This window comes from Myodes glareolus, chromosome 20, assembly GCF_982192425.1.
Source record: "Myodes glareolus chromosome 20, mMyoGla1.1, whole genome shotgun sequence".
Lineage (NCBI taxonomy): Eukaryota > Metazoa > Chordata > Mammalia > Rodentia > Cricetidae > Myodes > Myodes glareolus.
Genome location: NC_142045.1, coordinates 23,685,258 through 23,703,805, shown reverse-complemented (window position 1 = coordinate 23,703,805; position 18,548 = coordinate 23,685,258). Strand labels below are relative to the sequence as shown.

The window sequence follows — 18,548 nt, the reverse complement described above, 5'->3', positions numbered from 1 at the left end:
TTTTTTCTTTTTCTTTCTTTTTTCACATTTTTTAGATTGGAAGGAAACATAATTTTTTTTTATCCTATCTGGGTTGCTAGTTAGTCATTTTATTAGTGGTTTATTCTGCCAAATTTCAAAGGGATGCATCTAATTTGACTTTTTTTGATCAGATACATCTAATTTGACTTCTTTTGATCAGAAAGTGAGTTCTATGGTGCTTGAAGCTGGGACTGGAAGCTACCTGGACCCCACTAGAGTCTGACCTCAGCAGTGTTGATATAGGGCCTATGCTTCTTTGTTGGGGGACGGGGAATCCTGTGATGTAGTATTAAGCAGTCTCTCTGGTCTCTACCCACTGTTTGCTAATAGCACCTCTTCCCTTTGTGGTAACAAAACCATCTCCAGGAAAGTTGCCTAATGCCTCCCCAGATGGAAACCTCTTCAGAACAATCAGATTGGCTTTCTCAGTACTGTTGTGCATGTCAGTGCATGGCTTGACACAACAATAATAGAAATAATGCATTATAAACATGATAGGTTATCAGATAGTAGTGGGTTGATATGTACTATCATATTGTAGCAGATTCATGCCAAGAATAACACAATAAGCTGGCTCTTGACTCTACCCACATGTTCAGTCTTATGAAGTTAAGAACGTTTGGCCCTAATCTAAGACCTTAGTTGGTTAAAACTCTCAAAGTTTGGGAGTCAGTTTGCTATCGTTTTATTTAGTGCCTGGTATAAGCCTGGTCTTTCGTCCTAATTCTGTTTGAAGCTGAGAGCAGATGCTCTATGCCACGGTTGGTCGCCTTATAGCTGCTGTATTACAGTACTAAAAATGAGTGACTTAGGGGTCCAGAAGGGCCAGCCTCACCTCTTCCAGCTCCCAGTGACTCCAGGCATTCTTTCCAGTTTGCCTGCGTTTCCATATGGCCTGCTTCTCTGTTGCCTGTGCCTCTGTGTGTCTCTGAGTCCCTCACCTCTCATCGCTGAGTTACTGGATGCAGAGCCTACTTCAATCCGTCATGACTGGGTTACATCTGCAAAGGCTTTATCTCTAAATAAGGCAGCTTTCAAAGTGCCAGGAGTGCTGGGCGGTGGTGGCGCACACCTTTAATCCCAGCACTCGGGAGGCAGAGGCAGGTGGATCTCTGTGAGTTCGAGGCCAGCCTGGTCTGCAAGAGCTGGTTCCAGGACAGGCTCCAAAGCTACAGAGAAACCCTGTCTCGAAAAACAAAACAAACAAACAAACAACCACCACCACCAACAAAACCAAAGTGCCAGGAGTTAGGGCTCCACCCCTCTTCTTTGCTGCATACAATCCAACCCACTACACGCCTGGCCCCTTACTGTCACCTCACTTAAACACCATTAAGAAATGTGCATTGATGGTCTAAGGTAGCTCGGGACCACATGTTTCTTCCACACCAAGTCACTTCATTTTCTAAAATAGTTTTCAGAATATTGTCATGGTCATGTGACTTGAATGTCTCTGGTGGTTTCATAGGTTGCTCACGTTCAAATCCTCTCCATCACCTCTCACCTTCTCCCGGGTCCAGTCCCTTCTTAGTAAATGGCGCCTCTGTCCTCTGGGTGCTATGGGAAACCTAAAAGGTGACCTTCCTGTCTGGGTTTGCCGGGCTCCCACAGGCAGTTGGTTTGTCACAGCCTTCAGGGTAGCTGGTGGTTCCGTGCAGCTCGTGAAATGCTCTCTCGTCCACATCACCAGTAAGATAGAACCAGCAGGCATCGGGCACTTCCTCTCCTTGCTCCTTACCCTCCACATTCAGAATATGTTTTAAAGATGAACCTACTTAGCTTCACCCTTTGCAAAACTTAGCCTCCTTATCTTGCTTTCAGCACAAATGCCTCACAAGCACATCCATCTCCATCTCCTCCTCATTGTTTTCTTCCTGCATTTGTGCCTCTTCACCCCATTGTAGACGCCAACTCTAGCACAGGTTTCTCTCTCTCTCTGGAATGCTTCCCCCCTGCTCTGCCCTTCCCTCACTTCAGACCTTCTCTAGGCAACTTTCTCATCTTTTAGGCTTACATTAATGGCCACATCCCCTGGGGTTTTATTTTACTATCTAAGTCTGTTATCTGCCTCCCTGTGATCTGATAAAACTGGGCACTTTGCTGGCTGTAACATTTAATGTCCACTACGAACCTGTGTCTCATGTTGACCTTTATGTCCCCTGTGCTTAAGCCAGAAGTTCAATTCATTGTCGTCATGGTAGCATACAATCAGACATGGTGCTGGATAAAGAACTAATAGTTCCACATCTCGATCCACTGGCAGCAGGCAGAGAGACTGGGCCTGGCTTGACGTTCTGAAAACCCAAAACTCACCCCTAGCAATACACTTTCTCCAATAAAGCCACACCTACTCCAACAAGGCCATACCTCCTAATCCTTTCAGACAGTGTGGCTCCTTATGAGTCTGTGGAGGCCATTGTTCCCCCAAACCACCACAGGTGGCCAAACAGAACCCCCTTTGCATGGATTCTGTATTCATTCTGTCTCATGTCTGGAACTTCTGGAGTCTGGCTTGGTCTGGCCATGTCCTCCAGAGTGTGTAGAGTTGTCTTCTGTCTTCCTCATGGTGGAACTGGTATTCCTAGGGAATTGTTGATGGTGCAGTGATCCAGATTATTTTCCCGGTGAGTCCTTTTGAGGATATTTATGCTGACTGCCATCTATGGTGTCTTAGGAAGACTAGATGTGGCTGATGTGTGGCTATTTGTGTGTGTATGTGTGTGTGTGTGTGTGTGTGTGTGTGTGTGTGTGAGTGTGTGTGTGTGTGTGTGAGCCTTTCCTTCTGTATCCTTGTTATTCACCTTTGCTTTGGCTTAGACTTCAGGAAGAATATTTATGTCTTCCTTTGTTTTGGGTATTGTCTTTATAAATAATAAACTTTCATGCTGTTTTCCTTTTCTTCTCTTCCTCGCTTCCTTTCAGCACATATCTCAGGCTAGCCCCTAACTCACCCTGTAACCAAGGATGGCACTGTGCTCCTGATCCTCCTGCCTTTACCTTCAGCATGTTAAGATTATGGGTGTGGACCACCACAGTTTGATATGTTTCTGGGACTAGAACCCAGGACTTTGTACAGGGTAGGCAGGACCTCTATCAACTCAGCTATATCCCAGTTTCTAAATGAACACTAATAACTTAATCTTGATAAAACACACACACACACACACACACACACACACACACACTCACACACTCACACACTGTGCCTAGTAAGTGATGTGGCTTCTGACATTTTCTGGAACATCACCCATATACATTGTAAATGCCACATAGCTTCAGTTTATAAAACTACTCAACAGAGGCCATTTTTACTTGCTTCTGATTTTTATTATAGTATTAATAGTAGTAATAAGTATGTTTTAGGCTGCCAGTAAATGTGTTCTCATATCAAAGGTTTTAAGCAGTAGAAATACTGAATTATCACCCTCTCACACTCTCAGCCCAAAAACAAAGCCAGAGAAATGAAGCCCAGTTGGGAAACCATGCACGCTCTCTTCTTCATTGGGAAACTCACTGTTGCATCATTCGCTGCGCTTTCAGCAGGATTCCCAAATCACAGTAGCTCGAATAACAGTGATGCTTGGTTTTCTCAAGTGAGACATGAGGATGGGAGTCCAGGCTCCTTCCTTATCCAAAGCTGAGCCCCTTCCTATCCACAGCTAATGCTGGATCCAGGCTTGCTTTCTGGCCCTGTGAATAGAGCATCACACTTGCCAGTGTCTGCAGCAGCAGGGTGCCATCCAATTATAGGAAACTATGTACAAATGATTGCCCAAAGGCAGCTTTCCTTAAATGGCTTTTCCTTTTGTGTTGGCTGGGGAAAGCGCCACGGACAGGATCCAGAGCAAGTTTGTTGTCAGAAAGGACTAGAAGAGAAATGCTTCTTTTGGTTCAGTCGGGTAATGTCCCTGAGCTGGGTCAATGAAGCCAGAGCTGAGTCAATGGAGCCAGAGCTGTTTGGGTACTAGATAGTGGCAGCCGCACCGCAGAACCCCTTTCCTGTCGGTCACCCTTTAACCCAAGTTTCTTGGGAGAATGAGAAGAGTTCTTTGGAAGTCCCAACACCTCGCCATTAGGATAGATGGATGATGAGGAACAGTGAGAGAATGTTTAGACTCGCATCCTCTTCCTCACATTGGCCGTTTGTCTTTGGCTCACTGAGTATGTGCTTGGCAGGGCTTCTTTGTTCCTAGCAGTCCAGGTGTACCTGCCAGACACTTAAGCTGACATGTAGATGGGTGTCGTCAGAGTGCTAGCCATAATATCAGAAGCATGCCAGAACCTATGTAGTCTTGACTTGTTTTCCGTTCATCTCCTAATTTTCTACCTTCACACCATCAGCCATGTTAGTACTACTAGTTGAATCAGTGGTCACAGAGAAGCACATGTATGGTGAACATGTGTTGCTTGCAGTTCACACTACTCTGAATGTGTGTGCAATATAGCACCATTGTCATGGTCCCCTATAATCCTCATCATGTTACAGAGAACGACACTGATGGAAACACCTAAGGTTGAGTATCTCTCATTCTGAAATCTGAAACGCTACAGAAAATCCAAAACCTTTCGAGAGCCGGAGAGCAGAAAGTCCCAGGCTGTGCAGCTTCCCTTCATGCATTTCTTTGTTCTGACGACAGCTTGCAGGAGTCAGTGCTCGACTCTGTCACCATTTGGGCCCCAGGACTGAAATCAGTGTGCTAGGCTTGGCAGCAAGCTGCTTTACACACTGATCCCTATCACCAGCCCAGCAGAAAAGTGTGTAGCTATGGATGAAACAAGGTACTGGGTAGGGGGAGGTGGAAATTATCAAAATACATTATGCATACTGTTGAAATTCTTCAAGAGTAAATTAAAAATATACAAGCTAAGGGACAGGATATATAATATATATATATTGACCTTCAGCTGTGTATGAAGGTATATGTGAGATAGTAGTAATTTTGGATCATACTTTAGTACTGTCCCCCCAATAGCTCATTCAATGTATGCGAATACTCTCAGTCTGAAAAATTCTAAATTCTAAAACCTTCTGACCATGCTGTTTGGACCAAGGGCGCTCAAACTATGCATTTTTAAAGCTTTTCATCAGAGCCCCGGTGCATGAGTCTCTATAATCCCTGAGGCTCAGTTCGTTTTCATTGTTTCATGATTTCATTTTCCTAATATATTTTCCTATTTTTTTGTTGTTAGAAAAAATATTGTAGAAACCTTTTAGGATTTTCCAAATATTTTTGAGAATTTTATATCGAGTACTGTATTTATATAATTTCTATCCTCCCCTATCCAGCTCCTTCCATGGCTCTATCCCATACTCTCACAAATTTCTGACCTTTTTCTTTTTCTTTTTATTATTTATATTTATTATATTATATTTATATTATTTATATTATATTTATATTTATAAATATATTTATTATATTATATTATTTACCTTTTTATTTTTATTATTGCTAGACATACAAGTGATGTATAATATTTCAAACTACTGCATCCGTTTTGTGTTGTTTGAATGTACTCAGTTTGGGGCTGCCTACTTGGAATTAGATCGCCTATCAGGAGGCTCCTAACTGGAGAAAACTGATTCCCCTTCCCTTTGCCTATAGTTTGCCTATAGTTCTTCATCTCGGAGAACTAGATGCCTTGTGATATATTGATTGTCTATAGTTCTTCATCTAGGAGAATCAGATGCCTTGTGACATTTCCCTATCCACACTGGCATGTTGACTGGTGTCATTATGAAGGTCTTATTTAGACAACCTCGTTGTTGAACTTTCATGGGTGCAGCTTCCTTGGTCATGTCTAGAAGGTATTATCTCTCAATGCGCATTCCCGTCCTCTGCCTCTAGCAGTCTCCGTCTTTCATAATGTTTCCTTCAATTTTGGGGTTGCCTTGTGTATATATCAGTTGGGGTCAGTTGTACCTCTATGCCTTCAAGTCCTGTGGGCAAAGTGTGTGGTGTCTTCAACAAAAGGGTTTTACCTTCAAGTTCTGGGAGACAAAGGCAACACCAATAGCCTATATTATTTGGAGAGTCTTTTGGAGTCCCCCTGACCAACAAATAGAAGGGAAATTTCCCTTGCTTAGGCCTGGAAGATATTTTTAGAATATCTGTTGCCTTTAAGGGGAACATTGTCACCCCATGTGGCAGAACCCTATTTAAACCACACACATACAGGCAAACACTCATGCATGCATATTTAAGTAAGCGTATAAAGTGTTTCCCTATATCTTTTAAAACATCCTTAGTGTTAATCTTTTTTCCTTCATTTCCCCTCTGTATTACCCTTCCTCTGTCCTCCCTAATTAAAGCCCCTCCCCATTTTCCCCTTGTCCCCTTCTGAGCATCCCAATACCCCTTCTCTAAAGCCCCTTCTCCCCCCTCATGATCTCTTTCTACCTTCTGGTTTCTATGGGTTATACATATCTAAAGATTCAGAGCTGGGATCCACAAGTAAGAGAGAACATTCAACATCCATCTTTCTGGGTCTGGGTTACCTCGCTCGATATAATATTTTCTAGTTCCCTTTTGTGTTTTATGCAAAATTGCATCGTAAATTTGCATTTACCAGCAAGTTTCATTTTTCTCGATAACCGGATAGTATTCCATAGTGTGTGTGCACCACATTTTTCCTCTCAGTTTATTAGTCAAGGGACATACAGGTTGTTTCCATTTCCTAGCTACTGTGCATAAAGCAACACTGAGAATGTCTGAGCAAGTATTTCTGTAGTAGAATATCAAATCCTTTTGGTGTGTGCCAAGGAGTGGTATAGCGGGGCTGGGCTGTATAGTGAAGCTACTTGGAGCTTTTGGAGAGTTTCCCACATGGATTCAGAGTGTACCAGTCTGTAGTCCTACTGACAGTCAGCGGGGGTTCTCTTTCCTCACACCCTCACCGTGTTTGTTATCAATTTCATGTCCTCTCAGCCATTATGACCAGGATTAGATGAAATTTCAAAGAAGCTTGACTTTCCATTTCTCTAGTCACTAAAGATGCTAAACACATTTCTTAGCCATTTTTGTTTCTTTATTTCTGAGCTACCTGTTTGGATCCAAAGCCTGCTTTTTAAATTAGGTCATTTTTGCTCTCTTGAATTTTTTTGTTTGTTTGCTTTGTTTTGTTGAGATCTTTGTATTTTGTATTTTGGATATTAGTCTTCTCTCTGATGTATAGCTGAAAAGGGTTCTGTTCCCTCTGTGGGCTTCTTTTCTTGATGAAAACATGTTTTGCAAAAAGCTTGTTTCACCATTTTAAAAGTGATTTTCCAGTTTTCTTACACACGGGAGAAAACTGGAACGGGTGCTGAATCATGTCTGCAGGTTTCCCACTGCACTGCCATTCCCGAGCCACCGGTGTGAAGGGTTTCTCCTTCACAACACTCCCTTTAAAGCTATAGATTCCTCTCTCTGATGCCTGCTTCTTAAATCTTATAAACATAGCTCAGCTCTGTAACACATCCTGGGGCTTAGAAGATGGGTTCTCTGTAGAGGGACCACCAGGTCACCATCGTGAGGTCAGGGTCCTACTCTAGAACTCGGTTCTTATCAGCATTGAATGCCCAGTGGCTTCAGAGAGTGTGCAGGCTCCCAGGAACTGTCCTGGCCTACTTCCATCCTGTCATAAGTTTTTCCATGGTAGTGTTCTTTCCTATTATAGAAAACTGAAGCCACCTGATATAAGTTGTTTTTCTCTGCAGAAAAAAAAAAATTCTTGGGAAATCACACTTAAAGAATTCAGATTTAAATCTTTTTACTCTAGATATACTAAGCATATGTGCTGCCCATCACTGTGGTATTTGCTTCTATATTGAAGACAGTGAGAAATGAAAAATAATTTTCATCTTTTATTTTTCCTCACTGTCCCACACTATTGCTCTAGCACCCCAAAGAATTTTCTTCTGTGTCTCTAAGGAGAATTGACATCACTACTCCCTGGTGGAGGCACCTAAGCAGCACACTGTCAATGTGTAGGGTCAGAAAGAGTAAGGTTCAGTTCCTGGCCATGTGACCTTGCACGAAGCATTTTCAGCCTCTCAGCATCTCACTGTCCCTATCTGTAAAATACAAGTAATAATGTCATCTTTATTGTGGAATGTGTTCAAATTCTGTAAGACAGTGCACACAGAGTCTTGGCTATTTCAGTAATCCCTACGAAGTAACTGATATGATCGATATTAATTTCAGCATTGTGTTTGTCTCTCTAAAAAGTCTTGCCACAAATCAAATTACTACCCGTGTACAATATTTTACTGTTTAAAAACTAATCTGAAATCTTCAGGCCATGTTTCACTTTGGAAGACATACAGGATATGGGACTAGGCCTGAATGTTTGACCTTTGAAATTGGAGTGATTTAGGAATAAGTGCCTGTCTCTCCCCATCACCCATCTTAGCCGTCAGCGGAGGATCACCAGTGACATCCCCTCATTCTTCCCAAAGAGCTGTGACTCATGTGTACTTTCGTGGGGATGATTTTCTCTAGCACCCTCCCTTCCTGCGGACTTGGGGACACTCCTACTGTAGCCAGCCTCCATGGGCATGAATTCAGCCCGTGGTAGATGGCAAATAAGGCTGGGGGTTGCTGTGTTGCCTTGCACACATGTTTTCATATTGTTATTCTTTAGATGGTATGGCATAGCAATTGTTTCCATAGTGTGCTAGTCATTATAGGACATGCAGAGCATATTTGAAAATTTGATATGTGAATATGCAGCTCTGAATGTGGGACATAACTTATTCGCAGGTTTAACATCTTTGAGAGTTCCCTCAGGATAGTAAGGACAGCCCAACTGCATTTTTCATTTTGTGGTGTAAATCAATGACGATATTCCTAAACCAGAGTGGGGTGATTCCTATAATCTGGGGTCACCTTGTTTCCCATGTGAGAGGCTGTCCGCTTGTTCTCTGATCCTGCTGCGTCCTGATCACTGCAGGGGCTCTAGCAAGGGGCGCGCAGCTCTCAGAACTGCTTGTCTCCTCTTGGTTAAAGACGATAGGTGTTGCAATTGCTGGGCTGTGGAATCTGGCCCTCCTGCGGACTCTGGCCATCTCTTCTGGTGGCGGTTAATTACCACAGATGCTTCTCATCCCAGCGAATGAGGGCCTCATTACTTCTCCCCTTTGTTATTCTCCGGACAATGGGTAGGAAGTGTGTAGCATGTGTGTTAGTCTTGAGAACTATTTTGAGGAGCTGAATAAGAAAGGCTATTTGAAATCGGTGTCAATGTAAATATCGCATCTTGGCTAGTCAGGGCTCTTGGCAGATCATGAATCTCCTGATATGAGTATTTAATTTGAATCCTGCTTAGTCTACTGATCCATTTGCAGGGCATACGTAATTATCAGGCCTTTGAGGCATTCCCAGGCAGTTGAAATGGATGGTATTCTGTTAGAAAAAACAAAAACGAATAGCTAACATTTGGTGTGATCCAGGAGTGATTAGAAGCATTATGCATGACAAGGAGGTAATTATACACCTATTGTCTCACTTAATCCCCACAACAACCTGGTGCCTTGGTGCTGTTACCACCATTGTACAGATGAGAGCAGTGACGTGTGGAGAGGGTTGGAGCCCTGATCAGGTTCACAAAGCAACTGTGTGATGGACTCGCTCTAAGCAGGCCGTCTGAGTCAGTTCTCTCAGCCTACCTGCCATGCTGAAATCCATCACTTCTGAAAATTCCATAAAGTTACTTCTTAGCTGTGTCCTAAGCCACACTTTTCATGAAATCAGTCTCAACCAGGTAGATCACTTTGTTTTATTTTGTTTTGTTTTGTTTCGTTTAATCTTTTAGCTTGAAGTAAATTCCACCATTGTTCAAGGGCCTCTGTCTCAACAATGCTTGACTGGAGCATTTTAATGCCAGTTAAGCACAGAAGCAAGTATAGGGATTTTTGAAGTCACGCTACTGAATGAGCAAGGAAACGAGTTGGAATCTGCAGAGGGAGAGCCCTGTCCAAGCCTCAGGAAAACACAGAGGAGTTGTTGTCATTCATTGCCGTCTTGTATGCTCCTGGCCCGAGCACTCCTGGGAGACTGGCAGAACCACGGATCCCAAGTGGCTGTAGGATGGCTCCAAGGAGGGCTGCCAGGGAAATGCCATGGAAGGCCCTGGGGAGGATAGCGTTTCAGAATGCCACAGGCGCATGCCCCCATCGACTTCTCTGCTGGCATCCAGAAGAATGATACCAATGCCCCGGGCACTGTATTTCATGGGATGCTAGGCCCTGGTGTCCTTGGGGAACCGTTTCCCTAGTCTGTGAGTGCTGGCCTGAGGAAACACAAGCAACTACTAGCTCAGGAGACTTCGTCTTGGTGCTGGAGTGTTTTGTATTTGCTTGATTTTAGGACAGAGGCTGTATGAATGTTTTAGATAAAACCTATGGAAAATGTATACTGAATAGGCAAAAAGAGAAAACAAACCTTGTCACTACCTTGAGGATATATGCTAGGAGTCAGTGTGCTGTTTGGATATTTGATAAATCTCTATAACACCACTCTCTCTTAATTTAACTTTGTTTATGAAAGGAACAGTTGAAAGTGTTGCTTAGGCTCCTGCCAGTCATTCTTGGTCCATGGGACAGGGTTCTTAGAACAGTATGTAAAGCATGCAAGCATTCTGGTGCCTTAAACAGGAGGGAAGCTGCTCTTTACAGTACAGCCCTTGGCCTTCCCTGCCAACACTTCTTTCCTGCATCCCCTAGATCCGTCTTGCTCAAGCATCCCTTCTCCTTTTCTGGCCAGCAAAAGTCACTCTCTAGAATGACAGCTAGTAAGGGTCAGAGTGAAAGTCCCCCAAAAGGCAGGCCTGACTTGTCTTGTTCATCATGTTGGGACTCTTACAGACCTGAACAGACACAGTCTAAGGATTTGAATGGAAATTTTTAAGCAACGTCAGATGTTTCTCCAAAACTCCCAAATTTATTTAATGGTAATCAATTCCTCACATGTTTGAGAAACCATCTGTACCCTGTATTAAGTCCCTAAATGTGTTTTAGTCAGTGTATGAACTCATCAGTCTATTTCACTGGTCCATCTATTTCACTGGTCCATCATTTTCAACTCATGCCCTGTCCTGGTCCTTGAACTGCTGTGGATTTCTAATGTCTTCTTAGGATGTCCAAGGGCCAATTCATTCTCATCTAGTTCTGTAGTCCTTCTCACTATTTCTGCAGGTTTCTTTTTCCACATGATTTGAAATAAACCCCTCCATTCAGCTCTCCTTACAAAACCGTGTTTGGATTTGCATTTGGATTGACTGGATTAAAATTGTAAGTTACGTCAGAAAGAACAGATACCTTTATTATATCAGGGTTGTCTTCTTGTAGAAAATCCTGATAAGCATCATCATAAATATTTGAAGAGATTTTCTAATGTTATAAATGAGGTGGATTCATCAGTTATATTTTATCTTGAACTTTATTGCAAATATTAAATTATTTAGTGTATGTGTCTGTGTGTGTGTATGTGTGTGTGCGTGTGTGTGTGTATTACCATAGCATGTGTGTAGAGGTCAAAAGAAAGTTTATAGGATTCAGTTCTTGCCTTTGGACTTGGGTACCAAACTCAGCTCCTCAGAGTAACCCTTATCCCTGAGTCCATCTTGATGGTCCTCATGGATCATATTCAACTGGATCATTGATGTTTAGGAGAGCTATTATTTGCAGTTCTTTTTCTCAGTCATAATATTCATGGTCACTTGGTGGTTATACTTCAACTAGTGATGAATTCTATGGACCGTCAGCAGTTGGTGGGATAAAGAAGACATCCCATTACCTAGTGGTCCATTGAACCACAGACATCCACAGACACCTGAATTGCCAATACTGATAATCTTCACGTCTGTGCACTTTTGATGTGAAACGTATTTTCTTTCTACTTTTACTTTGAAATCAGTCAAATGTACAGAAAATCATTACACACTCACACACTCATTGCCCCAGCTTGTCACAGTTCATAATGGTATACACTTTCTTCTTAAACCAATAAGAAAACCCAAGTTGAACAAAATCGTGGATCAAGGTCCCTTTGTCCTCATCTGGGCGGAAATGGGTGCTTATTTCTGTGCTCAGTGTTGCAGATGTTCACGTACTGTGTCATTTGGGTATTTTAAACACAAACTTGTTACATGTGATGTTTAAATGTCTGTCTGGCCTAAAAGAAATGATATCCAAATAAATAAATAATTTTCCACTATGAGAAGTGTTCCAACGTTTGTAGAAACTATGGGACAGGAAGTTCAAGTGCTCCATAATTATTCAATTAATAAAGGGAGGGCCAACGATGGAGCTCATTGGTTCAGTGCTGATTCAGCCTGTGTGGGGCCCGGGGATCTATTCCCAGCACCACGGAAAAGCTGAAAGGACCTCTTTACAATCAGACTCATGTCACAACACCACAGCCATGTGTGGCGTGCATTCCGACATTGTCTCAACGTCTTAACACAGAATCCCTTCCAGAAGGGAAAATAACCGGGATGCGTGATTGGCATCGCATCCTGCTCTCTGCGGACATTTCTTTCTTTTATTTAAGATAATTATCTAAAGAAGAAGAGTGTGGATAGGATTTACTGGGCCTTCAAGTGGGTTTCAACGGGGAGGCACATCATCACTGAAGACTCAGAGCAGTGGACTCTGTGTACTTGATCGGTTCGCTGCCCCTGAGCTGAGACCTGGCTTGCACAGTGCCAGGAGCCTGAGCAGCTGCAAGTGCAGAGCGCCTGCGGCACAATGGAAGGAAGTCTCCGCGTAAACTCGTTCAGGCAAGCAAAGGTGGATTTTCCATTTGCCTTTTTCTGTGAGCAATTCAACTTCCTAATTGCACGATCCAAGTTGTTTCAGAAACTGTGTCAAACCATGTGTTTGCTAAATGATGAAGACACACATGAGGAAGTCTGATTAGAGTCAGCCTCCCTGGGGAAAGGCAATGTTTCTGTTCCATTTCACCCAGCCTTCGGGGACCTGAGCGAGCAGAAGGGGAAGCCTGGACTAGAGGTGCCTGTTGGTAGGCTTCCTTCTTCCTTCTCCAGCACACCCTGTAATCAGCTGTCTTTCTGAACTGGAGAGAAATTGTTCGTGCTGACTGACAGAAGAATGAGTTTTGTGCAACGAGCAGCAGACTCAGAGGCAGGGGGATAACGGCCATTATTCTGAGCCTTTGGGAGGTTAAATATCTGCATGAGAGTCTATGAGAGAACACACCAGAAGTATCTTACAAGAGTGATCCAGCTGCTTGTCAGTTTTTGTTTCACTGGATTTGAAAGTAGCTAATCAGGGTAAACAACCAATTTAACTTTCCTACTGCTGCATGATACCAAGTCTGTTTTCATATGAAAGCCACTTTTAAAAAGTGTTATGGCCTGATGCAGAAGCTTGCTATCTAGATAACAGTGGTTTTGGGATAGGTGACCGAAAAGTGCTTAAAAGACAGACAGAAAACATCTTTCTTGGAAACTGCTTTGGATCAAGCTAAGTTCTCCATCCTGACACAGTTTGGAGGTGAAGTTCCATAGCTATGAATAGGATGACCACCGTTTTTACCATCCAGAGTGGACAGTTGAAGGGCTAACTGGTCTAAACTGGTGCAAACAACTACCTTAGCTAGTAATCAGTGGCATTGTACTTGTTGATTGAAGGAAAACTTAATACACATTTGAAAAATGTGTTTCTTTCTGCCTTTAATGATTGCTAAAAAATAAAACTTCACCAACAGTCCTATGGCCACCCTTTCTGGGGAAGGGGATGGCTTCCCTGTCTTCTGCTGGTTTGTACACTGCCTCTTTCTTACCTTGAACCAATGGGTCTGTGCCTTTGTACTTCGGATCCCTGGGAAAGGTGTTTAACTTACTAGTGATGGGTGGTTATTGGCTTTTGAAATACCAAAGCTTTTTGTTCTTTTTAGAATAAATGCTTCTCAAAAAATTCAAAGCATTTTTGAAATTTGATAGCTGGATTTATTTTTCTAATTTAGGTAAACCTGGTAAGGTATGAATTCTGAAAATGAAGAGGAGCAAAGACTAAACATCATATCTTACATTTGTCCCCTGGGAACTCAGTCCTTCTCTACCAGGGACAACCTAATGAGCAACAGTGGCTGAAGCTGGAGGTGTAATAGCTGAGCTGGTCTTAAATGAGGACACTGTCATGTGCATATTCTCTTGACTTTTGCTTCTTTGGATGTAACCTCAGTATCAATGCAACTCTCATTATTCGGGGCCTACCTAGCCACCCCACTTCTACAATATCAGTTTCTTCAATCTCTCTGTCCAGAGAATGACCTTCACTGGGAACAAGTGGCCTGCTATTGAGTTTTGTAGCTTTTGATTTGGATCAAAGAGAGGGTGGTAGGTAGGAAAAAGAGAACAGCAAGGAATATGAATTCTGAAAAGGAAGAAGAGTAAAAACTAAGCATTATAGCTTTCGTTTGTCTCCTGGGAACTCCGTCCTTGAGTTCTGTCAGGGCCAACCTAACAAACGAAACTGTCCGATGTAGGTGCAGGAGCTTAGAATCCTTTACTATGTGGTTTTTGTTACTGTTGTTGAGATATTGCTTTTGTTTTAGTTTGTTTTTTTTTGTCTTAGAGGTCCCTCTCTATCCCTCTGCCACGCATGCGTGCGTGCGTGCGTGCGTGCGTGTGTGTGTGTGTGTACACATCCTGACTCCTGAGCTGTTAGATTTATGTCTGAGATGTCCTGACACTGTAAACATTTTCTGCGCTGCAAACAATCGACTTCTTTGTTTCTAGTAAACAAGATCTTTTAAAGATACAGCCATGTTTGATTGTAAGGTGTTCTGTCCTACCTTCTTCCTTTGAGCATAGTGTGCACTTTTATAGGTCTTATTGTAGATATGAGAACTTCTGGGTGTGGCAGCCCCAGGACAGCTTTGGGAACTTCCAGTAAATACAGACATGACCCTAACAATAGATCTGGTCAGGGGTGTGTTCTGTTTTTAGAGGTGGAACCTGTATGTGCTGTCTTCTGAGTGGAGAATCCATCAAACTAAACTTCAAAAAAAAAAAAAAAAGACTGAAATTTTCCAAGGACGTTTACAAGGCAGAATGTTTACTACTGAATAAAGCAGGCCTCAGAACTTTGAACAAAATGTTTTGTTCTAAAAGCCCTAGTATATTTAGACACAGGAGGTTTTCTTTCAGCTCTTCTCAGTTCATATACTTATATTTGCTATTACATGAGATAATTATTGTTTCTAGCGTATGTTAGAATTTATTGTAGGGTCATTTGTAGCAGTTCAGTTGAGGTTTATCTGCAAGGATGGAAAAGATGGAGTTTCCTAGGCCATTTCAGCCAAGGCAGATGAGCTTGTGTGCAAGAATTGATTTTAGCTGGGTACAAGGACTCCAGGCTAGGTAATTTGATATGCATGACTGAGGGGACATGAGGAATTAATCAACCAACAGAGGAAAAGGTCAAAGAGTCAGTGAGCAGGAACTGGTAGGTGAAAATAAGCTTGGGGCATGAGGATTTGGTGAGCCAATAAGATTTGGTGTGCCAGGTAGAGCATGGTATGTCTTGGTTGATACGGAAATGGATGAGAGGCTGTGTTTGATGCAATGATAAAGCATGGCTGAGGTGACTGAGGTGGCTGAGGTGACTGAGGTAGCAGGCCCAAAGTCACTGAGGAAGTCAAAGAACTGAGAGACCATTGCAAGAGAAGGAGCTGATCATGGATTGCAAAGAAGGAAGTAAGGCTGGAGACAGACAAAGTTTGTAGAAGTTTGTCATTAGGACAGAGACTGATAGTGTGAACTCCAAAGTCTAGTCCTTCTTGGGAGCCAGAAGTGATCATTTTCTAGAAGTGAGCAGAGACAGCGGGGGATATGGCATCCCCTAGAGAGACCAAGATTCTGTTAGAAGAACCATAATTGATTAGAAGGTAGAGGAAAGCTTCAGAAGCTGAGGCCTCAGACTCTTCCTGAACTCCCTAAGGAAGGGCACTCCAGGAGGGCAGAGTGGCAAGCATTCAGGAACAAGCTGTCCTGAGAGGGAATTAGCCTTGCTCACAGTGTGAGGGTGGATAAGCAAGGATGGGCACACAACATGATTGAGTCTGGTGGCTTCTGAAACGGGAGTCTGTAATGTGAGAGACAATCGACTGGGCATTTGCCAGAGCAAGCAGACCTCTGGGATTCTACTTCCATCCTCTGCTGTGGTCATTTGGGGGTAAGGGGTGAAAGCTGGGCTACCTGCGCATGGGCGGGGTTTTACAGCCCCCTCTTCATTCCTTGGAGGTGGGTATAAAAGCTGGGGAGAAGGCCATTCATGAACTATAATGCATGCAAGTCTCACTGATTTTAACAAATAGGGAATTGTGGCGAATGTAGCCTAGGAGTCTCTGTATTGGGTTAATTATTCAAGGCTTCATCTTTTCAGAGATCTAACCTTTGTTTATTCTTCCTAAAGTGGCAACGCAAGTCTCATGGCATTTGCCTGCTAGATGCTAGATCTTCGGTAGAAATTTCTCAGGGTTTATACTCAAGAAGCACCCAACTTGGATTTAGGTTGATTTTAAGTCCATGTAAGAAATGATCTGTGTTTTCAAATATATATTGCTCTTTTACCCGAGATGTACATTAGTGCGCTACATTGGTGCTTCTCATGATTGGTAATCAATAGATAAAATTCAGATTCCAGTTCATGTTATGAGACAGGTCATTCTCTCCTTCCTTTGGATACCTTGCCCAATTCTCAAAAAAAAAAAAAAAAAAAGTGACTTGAATGAAGTGTGACAGTGTCACAGTCATTGCTGCTAACTGACATGTTCTCGCCCCCTGTCTTTTAGTGAAGAGAGTTACAACGTCACTGATTATTCCTTAAGGGACCAGCTGTTGGTGGAGTCTTGTGACAATGAGGAGCTTAATTCGTCCCCAGGGAAGACTACCTCCACAATGCTCTACTCAAGACAGAGCTCGGCCACGCACCTCTTCACTCTGACGGTCCTCAGCAACCATGCCAATGAGAAGGTGGACATGCTGCTCGGGGCTGAGACCCAGTAAGTGCACGCAGGGCGAAGGCTCAGAGTTCCCCAACCTCCCTCTGCTTCACCTACCTGCTCCTCCTCTACCACAGACAGCGGCTGTGATTTGTTTTTGTTGTTGCGTACCTCCTGCGTGCTGAGCACAGCATCCAGGTGCTTTTAGCAGATATGATCTCCTGAGTATCTCTAGGGTGGGATGTTGCATATTGGGCCCTATACGTCCTGATGGAAGCGTTTCGTTGAATCTTTTATTAAAAATGCATTTTATTTAAATACTGACATTTGGATAAACATTAGGATAAAGTTCTTTTTCCTATTCTTTCCGGCAAGTTCATTTGGAATATTCTGGAACTTTACGTCAACTTCCGTTTGTATTTCTGCAGCCCTAGAGAAGCTGCTTCTAGTACTGAAAGCTCGGCCATGGCCGTTTAACATTTCACACGAACGCCTTGTATCTGCTGCATTTTGGAGCCTTGAAAAATGGCTCACCCATTTTGGGCAGAATAATTAAAAGGTAGAGACTCCAAGCAAATGCTGCTTTCTTTGGGACTGAAGTTGAAGTGAATCTTGAATCACCTGTCTCCAGTCAGACAGAGCACAAGGGCTCTCGGAGTTATACCTGGTCTAGGAAGACATTTCCTGATTCCGCTTTCTAGCCAGTCTCTGAAAGCAGATTGGGCATTCTGTGTCCACCCGTATCTTCACCTATACTTAGTGTGAAGTCCACTCCCACATGAACGGTCATAGACCAAGTACTATGTTGGATCAGGGAACAGAGCATGGGAGGAAAAGGGATTCCCTAAGTCTGGGTCCTCTCTGGCCCTTGCTTGTTTCCTACCATCGCCTGATCATCCGTCAGCATCCCCATGTTGAGAGGTTAAAATGAATCAACGGGTAATAGCGGATAACAGCCCCAACTCTAGTTAAGTCTTTATGTTAAAGTATTTTCTTGCCAGAGAGTCCTGCTCTATGGGCTCGCAATTCCTCCCTGGGGGCTATAGAAAAGCCCGCCAGAGTTCCCAGCATTGCCTTCCATGTCTGCTGCTTTCGAAAGGAGGGCATCCTTGGGGTTGTGCTTCTGGAATCTAGCACGGGACACACCCAGGGCCAGGAGTAAGGAAAGGCATTGTTCAACCCTAGAGGCCTTGGGTAGCAGAGGCAGAACTTGGTGTCCTTTGTGTGAGGGAACCTCTTTAAAAATGGAATTAATATGCTGGATTTTGTGTAACTTTTAAGAAAAGCTTAAACTCTTTGGGGGTTAATACTTGCCCAGATGTTCTAGAAAATTCATGAAGTGCCCCCTCTGTACTTAGAGATGCTGAAAGTGTTGCTTTTGCCTGTGTTCTCTTCTATTCAGTTTGCTCTTCATTCAGGCTTCGCCAGTGCACTGCAGAGCTTTTCCTGACTGGCTCATCCATAATTTATGAAATCTCTATCACTTGTCTCTTAAATATTCCAAGGCAATGTCCTGCTCTTTTCACACCAAGACCGTAGAATCTGTTCAGCTCTCTTGCCTTTGATTTGCCTTGGATT

The 18,548-nt window shown here is 43.1% G+C and overlaps 1 protein-coding gene across 2 annotated transcripts in view; it reads left to right on the top strand.

Moving 5' to 3' along the window:
- Nucleotides 1–18,548, top strand: part of Arhgef26 (Rho guanine nucleotide exchange factor 26) — a 111,250-nt gene that overhangs the window by 81,119 nt on the left and 11,583 nt on the right. For both annotated transcript variants that reach the window (XM_087899475.1, XM_087899476.1), the window contains exon 11: nucleotides 16,821–17,030. In XM_087899475.1, the coding sequence (XP_087755601.1) occupies nucleotides 16,821–17,030 (210 nt within the window). The remainder of the gene's footprint in view (nucleotides 1–16,820; nucleotides 17,031–18,548) is intronic.